Genomic DNA, 21,012 nt, shown 5'->3' with positions numbered 1-21,012 from the left:
GGAAACCGGAGTGCCTGGAGAAAACCCACATGATTAGGCGGGTGACCCCTGACCTTTTCATATCCTTGCCAGGGATCGAACCCCACGGCCAGCTAGGTGAAAGTTGACTGGCTTAACCACTACACCACCCGATTACCAATTGGTTACGTATCCATTTCAGTTTGAAAGCAATATTTTAATCTTAAATTTTTTTAGCTATCTTCAATCTTAACAAACAGATTACATGGATAGGAATTTGATCATGTCAAGACCTATTTTTTTTTTAAATTTTTAAGCTAATAATGACCTGAAGTTAATCATAACACAAATTTTTTAAGAAATGAAGAAAAAAAAAAGTGTAAAAATTATCAACATGATTGAAATTTTGCCTGTAACACAATGATAATGATAGGAATGCGGTGATTGGAATTAAAACTGGCTGGATGCCGAATCAAAACAGTTGTTCATCGGAAACAAATAACTACCCTGCATTTGTGATGCAACAGAGGCTGTGTGTGTCCGTGAAGGGACGCGGTAAGCAAAGGACACGAACAATCAAAATCACAACAGGAAACATCAAACAGATTAAAACCTAAAATGTGTTAGTTAATTGTGAAATAAATAAGATAACATAATCTTTCAACATAAATCGAGAATAGCAGAGCCCGTGGAATGGATTATATATCAGGGTTCACTTTCACAAAAATTCCTTAACTTTTCCTTAACTTCAAATTTCCCATGGTAAAGCATTGCAGTAGTTAAATGAAGGAAAGTTCCTTAATTAAAAAAATTGCCTGTAACTTCTGTAATGGTTTTCTATGAAGAGATTTAACTTGAGGAAATTTTAATTAATGAATGTTCGTAAAACTGGGGCCTTTTTTGTTTGTTTCTATTACTCGTATATGGTGTAAGAAGTTTTCATAGAGATCAAACTCAAGGTCAAAACTGGACTCATAATAACTTACTATGTATCTATCAAAGAAGTATTTTTTCTAGATGCAAAGAATGCCAACAAATTTTCCTTATAGGATGCTGAAAGAATGCCAATTGGGTACAAATTTTCCTTATAGAATGCTGAAAGAATGCCAATTGGGTATAAATTTTCCTTATAGAATGCTGAAAGAATGCCAATTGGGTATAAATTTTCCTTATAGAATGCTGAAAGAATGCCAATTGGGTATAAATTTTCCTTATAGAATGCTGAAAGAATGCCAATTGGGTATAAATTTTCCTTATAGGATGCTGAAAGAATGCCAATTGGGTATAAATTTTCCTTATAGGATGCTGAAAGAATGCCAATTGGGTATCAAATTTTCCTTATAGGATGCTGAAAGAATGCCAATGGGTATAAATTTTCCTTATAGGATGCTGAAAGAATGCCAATTGGGTATAAAATTTTCCATATAGGATGCTGAAAGAATGCCAATTGGTATATAAATTTTCCTTATAGGATGTGCTGAAAGAATGCCAATTAGGTATAAAATTTTCCTTATAGGATGCTGAAAGAATGCCAATTGGGTATAAATTTTCCTTATAGGATGCTGAAAGAATGCGTAATTAGGTATAAATTTTCCTTATAGAATGCTGAAAGAATGCCAATTGGGTATAAATTTTCCTTATAGGATGCTGAAAGAATGTGTATTAGGTATAAAATTTTCCATATAGGATGCTGAAAGAATGCCAATCGGGTATAAATTTTCCTTATAGGATGCTGAAAGAATGCCAATTGAGGTATAAAATTTTCCTTATAGAATGCTGAAAGAATGCCAATTGGGTACAAATTTTCCTTATAGGATGCTGAAAGAATGCCAATTGGGTATAAATTTTCCATATAGGATGCTGAAAGAATGAATTGCCAATTGGGTATAAATTTTCCTTATAGGAAACTGCTGAAAGAATGCCAATTGGGTAATAAATTTTCCTTATAGGATGCTGAAAGAATGCCAATCGGGTATAAATTTTCCTTATAGGATCTGATGCTGAAAGAATTTCCAATGCTGAAAGAATGCCAATTGGGTATAAATTTTCCTTATAGGATGCTGAAAGAATGCCAATTGGGTATAAATTTTCCTTATAGGATGCTGAAAGAATGCCAATTGGGTATAAATTTTCCTTATAGGATGCTGAAAGAATGCCAATTGGGTATAAATTTTCCTTATAGGATGCTGAAAGAATGCCAATTGGGTATAAATTTTCCATATAGGATGCTGAAAGAATGCCAATTGGGTATAAATTTTCCTTATAGGATGCTGAAAGAATGCCAATTGGGTATAAATTTTCCATATAGGATGCTGAAAGAATGCCAATTGGGTATAATAAATTTTCCTTATAGGATGCTGAAAGAATGCCAATTGGGTATAAAATTTTCCTTATAGGATGCTGAAAGAATGCCAATTGGGTATAAAATTTTCCTTATAGGATGCTGAAAGAATGCCAATTGGTATAAATTTTCCTTATAGGATGCTGAAAGAATGCCAATTGGGTATAAATTTTCCTTATAGGATGCTGAAAGAATGCCAATTGGGTATAAATTTTCCTTATAGGATGCTGAAAGAATGCCAATTGGGTATAAATTTTCCTTATAGGATGCTGAAAGAATGCCAATTGGGTATAAAATTTTCCTTATAGGATGCTGAAAGAATGCCAATTGGGTATAAATTTTCCTTATAGGATGCTGAAAGAATGCCAATTGGGTATAAATTTTCCTTATAGGATGCTGAAAGAATGCCAATTGGGTATAAATTTTCCTTATAGGATGCTGAAAGAATGCCAATTGGGTATAAATTTTCCTTATAGGATGCTGAAAGAATGCCAATTGGGTATAAATTTTCCTTATAGAATGCTGAAAGAATGCCTATTGAATATGTGTATTTTCTGAATGATGACAAAACTTCAAAATTAATTTAATACCTAGTCCTAGAGTCTAGCACACACGTCACTGACTGACATCTCCCAGCATTGACTACATGCAATCGCAAACAATTGTGCAAAAGACACACAAAGTACAGCAAACAGTCAATTTTTTTTTTCAAATTAAAGTTGAGATTTTCGACTGAGAGCCATGACATACCTGTTGCTGTAATCGGTCAGCTTCATCTCTCCGTTTCTGAGCATACTGATCCTGTTTCTGAATAAGCTGCTTTTGGAGCGATATCTTTTCCAGGAGTTGTTCGTATTGGTCGTGGCGTACTTCACTCTTAGCCAAATCCCATTTCTCGGACAGAGTTTCATGGCGCTGTAACATATCAAATATACGAAACATAAACATTTTATTTAATTTTAAAACCTTCGGCAAATTTTTATAGGCTTTAAAATTTATAGATGCAAGTAACATTTTTTATTTGATATAGATCAATTAGGAAACAAATTCAAACTTATTCATGGGGGTAAAATTTATTAGATAATTCAGGAATATATGGTTTGTGGTAATTTTTTCATTTAACCGTAAGTAAAAACTTTCTAGCACAAACAGGCAATCAGACAGACCCTATAGTTTTTGGTAAAATCATCTATCATATAATTTGCCGAAATCTACATTCATGAAGAAACATGTCAACTAGTTTTGCTTTGAATCAATGGCAAACATTTTGTGCCATTGATATCAATTGTAACATAAATAAAACAGAAATGTATATATCAAACAAGCTAAATAACACTTTAACCAAGGTTCTGTTTCATTAGTGTTCATTCATTGAAGAAAATTCTTTCTTAATTTTCCATAGGAGAGCATTATATAACTTAAGGAAGGTTCCTTAACTCAACATTTTTTCCTGAATTCATGTAATGTTTTCTTATGGAGACTATTAAGTTCAGGAGGTTTTTTTTACTCATTCACCCCTGAAATTTCACAATGGACTGGTCTAGTCTTTATTTGAGATGAGTCTATGTGTGTCTTCAGGGCTGAATGAGTTAAGAAAAGGAATGTTTATGAATCTAGGAACTGAAATGCTAAAATACATTGGTTCAATTCTGGGACCTGAAATGCTTTTAATATTAGTTCAATAAGTCCATTTCCAGGGCTATTGTTCAGATGATTCCCTGTAAGCCGTCAATATATATCAAAACAAAAGGAAACATATATGTTGTTGTCGTACTAATAGCTAAGGCATGTTTCAATGTAAACCAAGTCCACCATTATTGAGTCTACTTAAAACAAGTTTTTGTATTGGCCTAACATAATCAATTAAGTTGACATGTGCTCGGTGTAATGTATGCAGGAAAAGAGCTCCTGGTCCAAAGATCAGCAACATACAACACGGTTACCTACATATTTTGATCAATACATTTTCTATCATGGCAAACCTTCCCCAAGCGACCTCCGCATAGTACCAGCGAGCGAATCGCAGGTCTGCTGAGCGTTGGGAAGGCGGATTCCATTTTGACATGCAGATTGAATCGTCGCAATATGCAACACCGTACCGCATATAAGCAGCTTACGTCGGGGCAGAAGACCGCGGTGAATTCTGTGGGTATATACATACTATGTGGTACAGGTTTAAAGACTAGATTCTGCATGCTGAGAGAGAGACTTAAGTATTCTGGTTCCATCTGTACGTAGCACTAGCATTGCAAACATCAAAATATACTTCTCGGCAGCAATAAATGACGCCGTTGGGAAATCAGTTGTGTATATCAGAAAAAAACGCTTCCGGTATACAATGGTTTTCAAAGAGAAATGTCTTAATTTAAAACAGAACTGGTACACATTTCATGCGATTCTGCAATTACCATGCAACATGGTTTTGAACTGAGAACATTGGTTGAAACATAGACACGTTATCTATCTATATATCTATATACATAGACGATACAATGAAGTGAAACACGCTAGCATGAGATTCTATAAAGAAACGGGTCTCCTGTTTGTCTTGGCCAAAACCGGGGGCTATTAAATAAAACGAAATAAAACATTTTACAGAGGGAAGAACAATAGTTTTGAAGTCTGGAATAGGATCAACCTTTTTTTTTCTTGTTCCGTATTTAAATTCATAAAATGACACGATTCCGTATCAAACTGGTTAGGCGGTATCATGCAACCTTGTGGAGAAGCGTTTAACTTCAAAGGAGGCCATCATTGATTTCACAGTGAAGTTATGCCAGACTTGTTGGCACCGGTTCCACATGAAACAGGTTGTACAGGCTGCTGCGACTTTCCTTTGATCTCAAAAAACCAATTCCACCACTCAAAACTATAGCAGGCATAAAATTGAATCTGATGCAACAGTGTTGAACTGGTAGTATACCAATCACGGATTTGTCCTCTATCAACACATTGTCGGCTTCATACCAACACTAGTTCCTAATCCAACATGTCTAGCAATCCAATCTATAGGGCAATGGCTCTTCTTGTCCTGGTGAAGAAAGACTAAAATGTTCTTCAGACCAACCAAATTAAAGCTTCAATCACAACGTTTGCTTCATTTCCATCTGTATCACAGTGCTCAACTTGTCTGCTTTGTGATTTTAAGATATTCAATGAAGAAATGCTGATTACCTAGTTAGTTCATAATGACCTTGAATAGCTTGCACAAGTCACTCACCCCTGCAGACACATTTGGAATCTTCTCGTTCAAAGTTTAGGCCAATCCATCATGACTTGCAAGGGATAAATTGGGAATTCCTTTTATGAAAGCAATTAATATTTTAAGATTGTTCTTCATTTGAAACAATTAAAATTTGAATTTTCTTAGTTCTGTTATGTGATGACCTTTAAAGTTACTACTGAAATTCTCCAAAGGTTATAATTCCATCTTTAGATAAGCAAAATTATCAAGGATAATATTCTCACACAGTGAATGACAAAATTTTCAAAAATAAAATTTGATCTGATGACTGGCAAAACTTCGGTAGATATTTTTGCCACTTGCACCTGAAGATAGTGTCTAAAAGTAATACTAGCCGATAAAATTTCAAATAGAATATTTTACCTGACAACTTGCACGATTTCTCCAAAGAAAGAGGTCATTCACTATAAACAATGTTGGTCCTTTATCTAACCCAAAGCCAAAGATAGAATCTGGCAGTTATAGATATAAAATCTTCTGAATTATTGATATTTACAATCAATTAAGCGTATACTCTGGTTAGCCAAATGGGCCATTGGATAATTGTAAGGGCTCATGGGACTGCGGCAAGACTCCGCGGAAGTATAAGGTCTCCTGAGGCTCGAATCTTCCTTCAAGTCAGCTAGCCATCATGAATATTATCTGCTGGAAGCCCTGAGATAGAAAACTGCCTGGGTTGCAGCATTGATAAACAAGACATCAAATATTTTATTAAGTCTACCAATACATCAAAACACCTTGAAAACCATGTGAACATCAAAACCGAGACCAATAATAATACATCAAAACACCTTGAAGCTATGTAAACATCAAACTACCATTGAGAATGGTTAGAACAACATTCTGATTCAAAATTGGCTTGACCTTGAAGCCATCAAATGACCTTTAATAGGAATCCCTGACATAGGTTACCCTTTAGGACAAACTGCTCCAATTTCTACCTATATTGCTCCATGCTTACAGTGAACCAAGGTTATAATGAATTTCTGAGATGTGAAACATCAAGAAATTTTATTTGCTAGGACATTGAACCGAAAAACATTTTAAGAATTTGGGGCATTCATAATCTTTCCTTGTTCAGTTTTGAGAATAATTTTTTTTTTAATTTAGTTGGTATGACACATTGGAGTTAATATAGCTTTAAACATTAAGTAAGTTAGAAATACTCATTTTTAGGCATTTATCAATACTGAATATTTTGCTCAACATCTGTTGAACCAGTTGAAGAATATTTTAATTACTGAGGCATCAAAACATGTTATTGTCTAAGCATTTTCATTTTTGTATAAATTGACAGATCAAATTTACAAGATATATATGCTATGTCACATATAACGTGAAATACGAGATGAAATAAGTGTTTGCCAATGTAATTCATTACATCGAGGTTATATGGTGTTTCAGTGGATCTGATCTCCCCGGAAGACATTTATCAGTAACTGTTGAGGAGAGGATAGCTGGCCATGGTTTGCCACTGAACGAAGGGCTGAGAGTCACGTTCTTTCAGTTTCTTTGCAGTTCCATTAAAACCATAAAAAATGCCGCTAGTTGTCTGACAAACCCGACATACAAATCTATTTCATGATAATTGAATCACTGAAAGAGTAACACTACCGCTAAGCACGGTGAAGTGACGTCATGAATCTTAGTCGCTTTCAAGCTTGCCTAATGTAAAAACAAAGTGTGATTACTTCAAACATCATGGAGATATCGAGTTGTGATCCTTATTCCTTCTGACATATATTTGGGGATAGGAACGGAGACCACAAAATCAATGGCAATCGTGTTATCATTATCACTACCGCCATTGAAACGAATGTTCGTCTTTCTTCGCAAATAACACATTTCCAATTGATCATTTTTAAAGATACATTAATGCTACAGCCATTCACATCAAACTTTATACCAAGACTTTATGACCTAGAAATAATTCATATGCAACAAAAATGTTTGATTTTTACATGAAAATTTCAAGAGAAATTAAAATATTAGGAGCTTGAGCTTTCAGAACACGGAAAAAAACTATAAAATATGGCAGTAAATATAAGAGTATAAGGGAGAAAAACACAGGCTGTCCATGTGATTTCTTGTATGCAAAACAGCACTTAAATGCATTAAAACCCAGTGCATCGTGACTTTTAATGTGACAAAATGGTAAGCCATTATGTGCATGAAATACGAAGACATTTATTGCATATACAGGCGTTCATGAGGTTTCACAATGTTTGAATAGCTTGTACGAACATTCTGTATGAGTCGTTCCTCCCACATACAGAATATGCCTCACAGACATTTTGCATGTTTAGACCTAATTTAAGGCATCTTTTGGATTTTACTACAGCCATGCAACAGTCACAGTGCCACATTAGAGTTTGGCTTGGCCTAATTTGGAGCATCATGGGATATCCTAGCCTCCGAACCAAAGTCAGTAGAACACTTGTCGGACATATAGAACCAGTACTTTGCATGCGCGTGGTCATAAAGTATTAATGTTTAGTTATTCAGAGCGGTATAATGTCGTAATGGTACAATATCATTGGTAGGAGCAACACTATCAGATTCCCTCCAGACGTCCCCATAAAACAGGCCAAAAAACACATTTATGCATCAAAAAGACATATAAATGTGTACATATAACAAGTATGTATACTAATTATGGATAAATACTTTATATATTAGTAGATGACTCATCCTTTTGTTTTTGTATCAAGATTACTGGTAGAACATAAATAACATTGCAGATTTTAGTATTCTAAAGCAGATAGCTATAGGTGTATATCAAAGATACAATTCTGTCTAATGCACAGTACCTGCACAATTACCTGCTGTTTGGACATGCACGGTACCAACTCTTTGGACATGCCTAGTACCTGCTCTTTGGACATGCACGGAAACTACTCTTTGGACATGCCTAGTGTAACCTGCTCTTTGGACATGCACGGAAACTACTCTTTGGACATGCCTAGTACCTGCTAATTGGACATGCACAGTACCTGCCCTTTGCACATGCACAGTACCTGCCCTTTGCACATGCACAGTACTTTCACATGCTTTTGACATGCACAGTACCTGTCAATGGAGATGCACAGTAACTGCTCTTTAGACACACACTGTAACTGCTTTTTGGACATGCACACTACCTACTCTCTATAACAAAACATGCCTGTACCTGCTCTTTGGACATGCAGAACTACTCTATGAAAACTCTGCTTTTCCTCACAATTTTAAGGTCATGTTAAGCCAACCAAACCAAACCAAAGAGAGCACACACAAATATTTTCACGTTTTACAGGAAACAAATATGGGTGTTCAAAGAATATTATAACTTATCATCTTTAAAGTGATAGTGATAGGGAAAAGTGGTATGTCAATATGATGAAGACTATGACCTTAAAACCAAAGTATCCCTTTATCATTGGTGTATAGAGTCTAACCTATGGTTGTGCTTGGAGTTTCACAGCAGAGAAAAGTAACATACCAGTGTGAAGACTACTGTAAGGACAATGCCCACTTTGGTTTGTGGTGTCTGGTGTTTGACAGTACGAAACAAAAGACACCTAGAATCAGTGTTATGAGATAAGTCACGACAACATTTGGTTTCGTCAAGTCTACGTCAGAGCGTATGTGTCATACATGTGCCACACTGGAGTCACCATCCATAGCCTTCTCGGATGGTCCAAAGTCACAGTATTGATATTCTATGAACATCAAAGGGGAGATGGAGACTCACATCACACATAGTAATGCAAACAAGTTATCTGGTCTATCAATAACCTTTGGACAAATCATGCCTTGGTAAAGAGCAGAGGGCTGCAACACATTGTTCCCAATTGGCAATTCAGTATGTAAAGGATGACAGTCGACTGTTCTCCTGGACAAGATCAGTATGTAAACGGATGACAGTTACTGTTCTCCTGGACAAATCAGTATGTAAAGGATGACAGTCGAACTGTTCTCCTTCCTGGACAAATCAGTATGTAAAGGTCATGCAGTCGACTGTTCTCCTGGACAAAATCAGTATGTAAAGGATGACAGTCGACTGTTCTCCTGGACAAATCAGTATGTAAAGGATGACAGTCGACTGTTCTCCTGGACAAATCTGTATGTAAAGGATGGCAGTCAACTGTTCTCCTGGACAAATCAGTATGTAAAGGATGGCAGTCGACTGTTCTCCTGGACAAATCAGTATGTAAAGGATGACAGTCGACTGTTCTCCTGGACAAATCAGTATGTAAAGGATGACAGTCGACTGTTCTCCTGGACAAATCAGTATGTAAAGGATGACAGTCGACTGTTCTCCTGGACAAATCAGTATGTAAAGGATGACAGTCGACTGTTCTCCTGGACAAATCAGTATGTAAAGGATGACAGTCGACTGTTCTCCTGGACAAATCAGTATGTAAAGGATGACAGTCGACTGTTCTCCTGGACAAATCAGTATGTAAAGGATGGCAGTCGACTGTTCTCCTGGACAAATCAGTATGTAAAGGATGACAGTCGACTGTTCTCCTGGACAAATCAGTATGTAAAGGATGACAGTCGACTGTTCTCCTGGACAAATCAGTATGTAAAGGATGACAGTCCACTGTTCTCCTGGACAAATCAGTATGTAAAGGATGACAGTCGACTGTTCTCCTGGACAAATCAGTATGTAAAGGATGACAGTCGACTGTTCTCCTGGACAAATCAGTATGTAAAGGATGACAGTCGACTGTTCTCCTGGACAAATCAGTATGTAAAGGATGACAGTCGACTGTTCTCCTGGACAAATCAGTATGTAAAGGATGACAGTCGACTGTTCTCCTGGACAAATCAGTATGTAAAGGACGACAGTCGACTGTTCTCCTGGACAAATCAGTATGTAAAGGATGACAGTCGACTGTTCTCCTGGACAAATCAGTATGTAAAGGATGACAGTCGACTGTTCTCCTGGACAAATCAGTATGTAAAGGATGGCAGTCGACTGTTCTCCTGGACAAATCAGTATGTAAAGGATGACAGTCGACTGTTCTCCTGGACAAATCAGTATGTAAAGGATGGCAGTCGACTGTTCTCCTGGACAAATCAGTATGTAAAGGATGACAGTCGACTGTTCTCCTGGACAAATCAGTATGTAAAGGATGACAGTCGACTGTTCTCCTGGACAAATCAGTATGTAAAGGATGACAGTCGACTGTTCTCCTGGACAAATCAGTATGTAAAGGATGACAGTCGACTGTTCTCCTGGACAAATCAGTATGTAAAGGATGACAGTCGACTGTTCTCCTGGACAAATCAGTATGTAAAGGATGACAGTCGACTGTTCTCCTGGACAAATCAGTATGTAAAGGATGACAGTCGACTGTTCTCCTGGACAAATCAGTATGTAAAGGATGACAGTCGACTGTTCTCCTGGACAAATCAGTATGTAAAGGATGACAGTCGACTGTTCTCCTGGACAAATCAGTATGTAAAGGATGACAGTCGACTGTTCTCCTGGACAAATCAGTATGTAAAGGATGACAGTCGACTGTTCTCCTGGACAAATCAGTATGTAAAGGACGACAGTCAACTGTTCTCCTGGACAAATCAGTATGTAAAGGACGACAGTCGACTGTTCTCCTGGACAAATCAGTATGTAAAGGATGACAGTCGACTGTTCTCCTGGACAAATCAGTATGTAAAGGATGACAGTCGACTGTTCTCCTGGACAAATCAGTATGTAAAGGATGACAGTCGACTGTTCTCCTGGACAAATCAGTATGTAAAGGATGACAGTCGACTGTTCTCCTGGACAAATCAGTATGTAAAGGATGACAGTCACTGTTCTCCTGGACAAATCAGTATGTAAAGGATGACAGTCGAACTGTTCTCCTGGACAAATCAGTATGTAAAGGATGACAGTCGACTGTTCTCCTGGACAAATCAGTATGTAAAGGATGGCAGTCGACTGTTCTCCTGGACAAATCAGTATGTAAAGGATGACAGTCGACTGTTCTCCTGGACAAATCAGTATGTAAAGGATGACAGTCGACTGTTCTCCTGGACAAATCAGTATGTAAAGGATGACAGTCAACTGTTCTCCTGGACAAATCAGTATGTAAAGGATGACAGTCGACTGTTCTCCTGGACAAATCAGTATGTAAAGGATGGCAGTCGACTGTTCTCCTGGACAAATCAGTATGTAAAGGATGACAGTCGACTGTTCTCCTGGACAAATCAGTATGTAAAGGATGACAGTCGACTGTTCTCCTGGACAAATCAGTATGTAAAGGATGACAGTCGACTGTTCTCCTGGACAAATCAGTATGTAAAGGATGACAGTCGACTGTTCTCCTGGACAAATCAGTATGTAAAGGATGACAGTCGACTGTTCTCCTGGACAAATCAGTATGTAAAGGATGACAGTCGACTGTTCTCCTGGACAAATCAGTATGTAAAGGATGACAGTCAACTGTTCTCCTGGACAAATCAGTATGTAAAGGACGACAGTCGACTGTTCTCCTGGACAAATCAGTATGTAAAGGATGACAGTCGACTGTTCTCCTGGACAAATCAGTATGTAAAGGATGGCAGTCGACTGTTCTCCTGGACAAATCAGTATGTAAAGGATGACAGTCGACTGTTCTCCTGGACAAATCAGTATGTAAAGGATGGCAGTCGACTGTTCTCCTGGACAAATCAGTATGTAAAGGACGACAGTCGACTGTTCTCCTGGACAAATCTGTATGTAAAGGATGACAGTCGACTGTTCTCCCTGGACAAATCAGTATGTAAAGGATGACAGTCGACTGTTCTCCTGGACAAATCAGTATGTAAAGGATGACAGTCGACTGTTCTCCTGGACAAATCAGTATGTAAAGGATGACAGTGACGACTGTTCTCCTGGACAAATCAGTATGTAAAGGATGACAGTCCACTGTTCTCCTGGACAAATCAGTATGTAAAGGATGACAGTCGACTGTTCTCCTGGACAAATCAGTATGTAAAGGATGACAGTCGACTGTTCTCCTGGACAAATCAGTATGTAAAGGATGACAGTCGACTGTTCTCCTGGACAAATCAGTATGTAAAGGATGACAGTCGACTGTTCTCCTGGACAAATCAGTATGTAAAAGTATGGACAGTCGACTGTTCTCCTGGACAAATCAGTATGTAAAGGACGACAGTCGACTGTTCTCCTGGACAAATCAGTATGTAAAGGATGACAGTCGACTGTTCTCCTGGACAAATCAGTATGTAAAGGATGACAGTCGACTGTTCTCCTGGACAAATCAGTATGTAAAGGATGACAGTCGACTGTTCTCCTGGACAAATCAGTATGTAAAGGATGACAGTCGACTGTTCTCCTGGACAAATCTGTATGTAAAGGATGACAGTCAACTGTTCTCCTGGACAAATCAGTATGTAAAGGGCGACAGTCGACTGTTCTCCTGGACAAATCAGTATGTAAAGGATGACAGTCGACTGTTCTCCTGGACAAATCAGTATGTAAAGGATGACAGTCGACTGTTCTCCTGGACAAATCAGTATGTAAAGGATGACAGTCGACTGTTCTCCTGGACAAATCAGTATGTAAAGGATGACAGTCGACTGTTCTCCTGGACAAATCAGTATGTAAAGGATGACAGTCGACTGTTCTCCTGGACAAATCAGTATGTAAAGGATGACAGTCGACTGTTCTCCTGGACAAATCAGTATGTAAAGGATGACAGTCGACTGTTCTCCTGGACAAATCAGTATGTAAAGGATGACAGTCGACTGTTCTCCTGGACAAATCAGTATGTAAAGGATGACAGTCGACTGTTCTCCTGGACAAATCAGTATGTAAAGGATGGCAGTCGACTGTTCTCCTGGACAAATCAGTATGTAAAGGATGACAGTCGACTGTTCTCCTGGACAAATCAGTATGTAAAGGATGACAGTCGACTGTTCTCCTGGACAAATCAGTATGTAAAGGATGACAGTCGACTGTTCTCCTGGACAAATCAGTATGTAAAGGATGACAGTCAACTGTTCTCCTGGACAAATCAGTATGTAAAGGATGACAGTCGACTGTTCTCCTGGACAAATCAGTATGTAAAGGATGACAGTCAACTGTTCTCCTGGACAAATCAGTATGTAAAGGATGACAGTCAACTGTTCTCCTGGACAAATCAGTATGTAAAGGATGACAGTCGACTGTTCTCCTGGACAAATCAGTATGTTAAAGGATGACAGTCGACTGTTCTCCTGGACAAATCAGTATGTAAAGGATGACAGTCGACTGTTCTCCTGGACAAATCAGTATGTAAAGGATGACAGTCGACTGTTCTCCTGGACAAATCAGTATGTAAAGGACGACAGTCGACTGTTCTCCTGGACAAATCAGTATGTAAAGGATAGATGACAGTCAACTGTTCTCCTGGACAAATCAGTATGTAAAGGATGACAGTCGACTGTTCTCCTGGACAAATCAGTATGTAAAGGATGACAGTCACTGTTCTCCTGGACAAATCAGTATGTAAAGGATGACAGTCAACTGTTCTCCTGGACAAATCAGTATGTAAAGGATGACAGTCAACTGTTCTCCTGGACAAATCAGTATGTAAAGGATGACAGTCGACTGTTCTCCTGGACAAATCAGTATGTAAAGGATGACAGTCGACTGTTCTCCTGGACAAATCAGTATGTAAAGGATGCAGTCGACTGTTCTCCTGGACAAATCAGTATGATGTAAAGGATGGCAGTCGACTGTTCTCCTGGACAAATCAGTATGTAAAGGATGACAGTCGACTGTTCTCCTGGACAAATCAGTATGTAAAGGATGACAGTCGACTGTTCTCCTGGACAAATCAGTATGTAAAGGATGACAGTCGACTGTTCTCCTGGACAAATCAGTATGTAAAGGATGACAGTCAACTGTTCTCCTGGACAAATCAGTATGTAAAGGATGACAGTCGACTGTTCTCCTGGACAAATCAGTATGTAAAGGATGACAGTCGACTGTTCTCCTGGACAAATCAGTATGTAAAGGATGACAGTCGACTGTTCTCCTGGACAAATCAGTATGTAAAGGATGACAGTCGACTGTTCTCCTGGACAAATCAGTATGTAAAGGATGACAGTCGACTGTTCTCCTGGACAAATCAGTATGTAAAGGATGACAGTCGACTGTTCTCCTGGACAAATCAGTATGTAAAGGATGACAGTCGACTGTTCTCCTGGACAAATCAGTTGAAAGAGCAGTCGACTGTTCTCCTGGACAAATCAGTATGTAAAGGATGACAGTCGACTGTTCTCCTGGACAAATCAGTATGTAAAGGATGACAGTCGACTGTTCTCCTGGACAAATCAGTATGTAAAGGATGACAGTCGACTGTTCTCCTGGACAAATCAGTATGTAAAGGATGACAGTCGACTGTTCTCCTGGACAAATCAGTATGTAAAGGATGACAGTCGACTGTTCTCCTGGACAAATCAGTATGTAAAGGATGACAGTCGACTGTTCTCCTGGACAAATCAGTATGTAAAGGATGACAGTCGACTGTTCTCCTGGACAAATCAGTATGTAAAGGATGACAGTCGACTGTTCTCCTGGACAAATCAGTATGTAAAGGATGCAGTCACTGTTCTCCGGACAAATCAGTATGTAAAGGATGACAGTCGACTGTTCTCCTGGACAAATCAGTATGTAAAGGATGACAGTCGACTGTTCTCCTGGACAAATCAGTATGTAAAGGATGACAGTCGACTGTTCTCCTGGACAAATCAGTATGTAAAGGATGACAGTCACTGTTCTCCTGGACAAATCAGTATGTAAAGGATGACAGTCGACTGTTCTCCTGGACAAATCAGTATGTAAAGGATGGACAGTCGACTGTTCTCCTGGACAAATCAGTATGTAAAGGATGACAGTCGACTGTTCTCCTGGACAAATCAGTATGTAAAGGATGACAGTCGACTGTTCTCCTGGACAAATCAGTATGTAAAGGATGACAGTCGACTGTTCTCCTGGACAAATCAGTATGTAAAGGATGACAGTCACTGTTCTCCTGGACAAATCAGTATGTAAAGGATGACAGTCACTGTTCTCCTGGACAAATCAGTATGTAAAGGATGACAGTCGACTGTTCTCCTGGACAAATCAGTATGTAAAGGATGACAGTCGACTGTTCTCCTGGACAAATCAGTATGTAAAGGATGACAGTCACTGTTCCCTGGACAAATCAGTATGTAAAGGATGACACTGTTGACAAACAGTAGTAAGAGCAGTCGACTGTTCTCCTGGACAAATCAGTATGTAAAGGATGACAGTCGACTGTTCTCCTGGACAAATCAGTATGTAAAGGATGGCATCACTGTTCTCCTGGACAAATCAGTATGTAAAGGATGGCAGTCGACTCGTCACTGTTCTCCTGGACAAATCAGTATGTAAAGGATGACAGTCGACTGTTCTCCTGGACAAATCAGTATGTAAAGGATGACAGTCGACTGTTCTCCTGGACAAATCAGTATGTAAAGGACGACAGTCGACTGTTCTCCTGGACAAATCAGTATGTAAAGGATGACAGTCGACTGTTCTCCTGGACAAATCAGTATGTAAAGGATGACAGTCGACTGTTCTCCTGGACAAATCAGTATGTAAAGGATGACAGTCACTGTTCTCCTGGACAAATCAGTATGTAAAGGATGCAGTCACTGTTCTCCTGGACAAATGTAAAGGAGCAGTCGACTGTTCTCCTGGACAAATCAGTATGTAAAGGATGGCAGTCACTGTTCTCCTGGACAAATCGTATGTAAAGGATGCAGTCGACTGTTCTCCTGGACAAATCAGTATGTAAAGGATGGCAGTCAACTGTTCTCCTGGACAAATCAGTATGTAAAGGATGACAGTCGACTGTTCTCCTGGACAAATCAGTATGTAAAGGATGACAGTCGACTGTTCTCCTGGACAAATCAGTATGTAAAGGATGGCAGTCGACTGTTCTCCTGGACAAATCAGTATGTAAAGGATGACAGTCAACTCAGTATGTAAAGGATGGCAGTCGACTGTTCTGGAACTATCATGTCTTTTGTTTATTTTCAGTATTAAGATCATTTTGTTTATTTTTTGTTTAAATTTACAATTCTTAAATGTATAATAATTCTGTTTTTTTTTGTTTTTTTGTTTTAATTTGCCTGAAAAAGTGTCTTAAAGAGATAATGTTATAACGTATAGCTATAAAAACTTCCCCAGTGCCTGCATCATTACGAACAAAACCTTCGCTCTGAATAAGGGAAACAAAACACATGTAGTGCATTAACAGAAAGTTGACATTGAAAGCAGCAACCTTTTCCTTAGGCCAATGACCGCAAACGGATGTGTTTGCTTTATCGATGATAAACTACTTCGATAAGCCAGCCCCCTTGGAAATTACCAACCATTAAATCGGCTACACCGCTCAACAATCATTGACCATACAAATAGTGGTGACCCACCCCTCTATTCCGAGTGAATAAAAACCACCATACCGTTCTTCTGGCTCGATCAACAACATTCAAATTTATTTAAACCGCACACAACTCACAGAGTCAATCGTTTTCAAATTACAGCACGGCCATTTTAACATCCATTTGTAAAATTCTTAAATGAGTTTCTTCTGCTGATTATTTGTTCAGCAAATCGTTTTGACAACAAAGGATTTACATTTTTGTTTGTTTGTTTTTTTCTTCATTTTTATTAAGTAATAATATCTTTTGTTGAGAAAATCAAGACTATGAAAGATTTCAGTCTAAAAATAGGATGGAAACATGGTCCATTTGATGTTTTAAATGTAAAGAATAAGACTTAGCAAAATCAACCATTGATTATTGTATTTTAAGATATTCCTGTTTCTGATTAAAATTGTTTATCTTGTAAAGCTTATCAATATATTTCTTCATTTTCTCATTATCAATAAAATCATTTTATCATTAAGGCTAAAAGAGCATTTAGAGCAAGTCAAGCAACTAAGAAGATTTTTATATTTCTGACTCTATCCATCTTTACCTAACTTCATTTAAATGTACTCATTCTTAAATAACTTCCTTATGCCACAACTATACCAATTATCAACAATACTACACTATTATGTTGTATGCAAAATAGCTTCAGTTATATTCTGTACAAAGGTTTCCACAGAACTTCATCCAAAATAACAGAAACAAAATCATCTGGTCAGAATTTCATAAAGAACAAAATATTTCTTAGAATGTCATCAATACTTCACAGAATTTTACATATATTTTGAAATTTCAGATAGTATTTCACTAAAATGAGAAGTAACTGATAGAAGTTTGCCGATATTCCAAATACTCCACAGAATTTACCAATAATTCCAAAAACTTGATAAATTTTAACCGAGAAAGAAAATCCTCGAAAAAACTTCACTGATATGCTTTGATCTTGACAGAATAAACTGGTTTGGTGTTATGTACTTCCGTATGCTAACAATTAAATCACATGATATGTATATCTTAAAGAAAATACCCATGATTAAATCACATTATATGTATGCTTAAAGAGAAATACATGTGGATTTTTCATTCATCAACAAGTATTGGACAACCACTGGTTTTTTACACATAGAGATCAGAGCTATTTGTCAGATCAGTTTTATGGGTGAAAATTAACTATATTAAATTAAAATAAAATAACAAAAAAATATCAAGCTTAACATTTTCATGATATTTACCTGAAGATTTAACATACCTGAATAATTTTAAAATCATTAACTTCTATACTTCTAAATAATCATAATCATGACATCATGAAATACACCTATCTAGGTACCCAGTGAATATTACATCATCGCTTTTATTACCTATGAATGTAAATGTTAAAAGCCATTCAACCGTAACAAGAATCTATTAAAGCTAAATAAATTATCAGAGAGATTTTCCTTGAAAAAATTTCGATTAAATTATGCATAATCTAGATAATTTCTACAACATTAAATATTTGATTTTTTATTTCTCGTTTGATCTCTTTATCAAGAAGATCGGCCTTTGAATAAAATGATGACAGTAGCTCGATTCCCTATCAAGTTGATTTTTTTTCATTTTCATTTCTTTTTTTGACAACAGCCCTCTTACATAATCAAACAATATGGTTTTTAAGGTTTAACCAGTTTGATTGTCACGGAGCCCTCTGTGGTTGTTAGTTAGGTCCCCATGGTAACAATCACTGCACCTGACCTCCGCTCAAAAGCGCGACATTTTTATTTTACACACGTGTCTTCGAATACTCTATCAGCATATTTAAAATGAAAATTAAAATGAAAACAGGAAAACACGACAGATATGAGGGCTGCAGGCACAAACAAATTGTCAGAGATCATCGATACTGAATTCTGTGATGAAATTTAAATATTGTTCCATTTCTCAGCATTCAATTTGAATTTTACTCATGAAGACAAATTCCAGTGTGTTGCTTTTTGTTCATTTCATAAACATTAGCGAATGAATTTTCAAATTTTTTTTAAAAAGTGGTTTAAGCAGGTTAATCTAAATTATGAATGTTTGATAAAACTTTTAACATGGTAATTTTTCTTACAATAAAATTTTGTACAATATTATACAATTATGTAATTTCAAATTCTGGGTTCTAAAATGTTATTAGAATAAACTGTATTAGAAGAGGTCCTGTTTTTTCTCTAATATCAAGAATTTTTAACGATTATTCTCTAAAATTATAAATTTCAACAATTACATCAACGGTACATTAAGATGACTCAAATATTTCTTCAAACAATGAATCTTGCATTTTAAAATTTTATCTTTTTTAAAAACGGGTCAAGGTAAGGAATTCTATACCCCATAAATACATGAGTATGTGATGTTAGCTATAAGGAACAAAAGGATATTTTTCAGGCCCACGTTTTAGGATAGTAAAATAGCAGTGACAGATTTTCAACAAAGGTGGAAAAATACCAAGGTGAACTCGTCCAGACGAAACAAAGGTAGCTGGTCGGCAACAATGGTGTACTCGGTCAAAAGCGACCACAATTTAAACGGGAACAACCTCTTCTGATTGGTCAATTTCAAGAACAATTAAAATATTTTTTTTGAAGGAATATGACAATGTACATGTTGAAACCTTGCATGAATTGAAGTGTAATGTAAGACTTGTTAAAACCTCCCTATTACATGTTGGGCTATAATGATAGCCAAATATATACTTAGCTCAAATGGGTAGGATTCTCCTAAAAAAACGTTAATTATAGTCTTTCTCGTCGCGATAATGATCGTACGGTACAACAATTACAATGTAAGACGTGTACAAATCTTGTCGGTGCATATCTAAACAAGTTAATTCTGTCCTGCAATGACCACACGCGATTGTTGAATGAAAAATTTTCTTCTGAAAACTTAGTCCACTAACATATTTAGTTCTTTGAAATACGAAATATGATGTTTACCAAAAGGAATTTCTTATATATCTAAAAATAACAAAATTGAAAATGATAGATAAAACCGAAAAGGATTTTTGAACTTGCTCAATACAAAGGAATATACTTATATGGTTATTAAGTAATTTGAATTTCTCTAAATAGTAAGTATATTTTTTTCTTAATATCTTAACAAAGAAATTATACTTTTGTAATAAATGTATAAACATACTAATAATTGTTATTATCATCTTAGGAAATTTCACAGTTCTATAAACAGTACATTAGACAGCAAATTACGTATCTACAAATTCTGAAAAATCTTTGAAAATTAACATATTGAAAACATTTTGTAAATAAAATTTTATGCAACTCTATATGTTTTTTTTACATCAATTTAATAGCGATATTGACTTGAAAAGAAGTCGAAAATTTGGAATATGATACTTTAACGTATGTATGTAATGAAGATTATGTAAACTTTTGAACATATTTGGCAAGTTCTTATAGATTAATCAAATTTAAACATTTCTTAGTTGTTTTTTTATTGTTTTTTATTTTTAAGACTGAAGATTATGCTCGCTTTTGAATATATTTGGCAAGTTCTTAAAGACTAATCAAACATGTTTTAGATTTATTTTAAATATTTAGATTTTTTCGTTCCCCACATCAAACAGTACATTTTAATAGCACGCTTTTTATGGATAGAGTAATGCTATGTAGCCATATGTTAGTTTGATAAAATTAGTTCTGGCTGGAGGGGACTTGACACTGATATCTTGTAGATAGGAGGCGGCCCCATCTTCACCTCGCGATAAACGTGTTAGGCCCCCAGGTATATATCACACAACACTTACATTTGTATCAATGGTAGAGGTGTTACCGTGACATGTCGGAAATTTTTCGTTAAAATACTCTACACAGATTTTTGGTGATAATAATGGTTGGTACAAACTCGGTTTAATTTGTCAAATATCCGTAAAATTTTAAAGGTGTAGATCAAATTCTTGTTTGGATAGATTTAATGAAAATTTAACAATTCAAGTCTATTTTCTTTTTAATTTTTTTTTTGAAAATTTTACACTTAAAATTTTCAGGCA

At 36.7% G+C, this 21,012-nt stretch overlaps 1 protein-coding gene across 3 annotated transcripts in view; it reads right to left on the bottom strand.

Annotated features, from left to right (window-relative positions):
* The window catches only part of LOC138336334 (transcriptional regulator ATRX homolog), a 95,592-nt gene that overhangs the window by 36,662 nt on the left and 37,918 nt on the right, over positions 1 to 21,012 (bottom strand). For all 3 annotated transcript variants that reach the window (XM_069285777.1, XM_069285778.1, XM_069285779.1), the window contains exon 3: positions 3,050 to 3,214. In XM_069285777.1, the coding sequence (XP_069141878.1) occupies positions 3,050 to 3,214 (165 nt within the window). The remainder of the gene's footprint in view (positions 1 to 3,049; positions 3,215 to 21,012) is intronic.

The sequence above is a fragment of the Argopecten irradians genome, chromosome 12, assembly GCF_041381155.1.
Source record: "Argopecten irradians isolate NY chromosome 12, Ai_NY, whole genome shotgun sequence".
NCBI lineage: Eukaryota > Metazoa > Mollusca > Bivalvia > Pectinida > Pectinidae > Argopecten > Argopecten irradians.
Note: the sequence above shows the minus strand (reverse complement) of the source record. Positions and strands in the feature narration are given on the sequence as shown.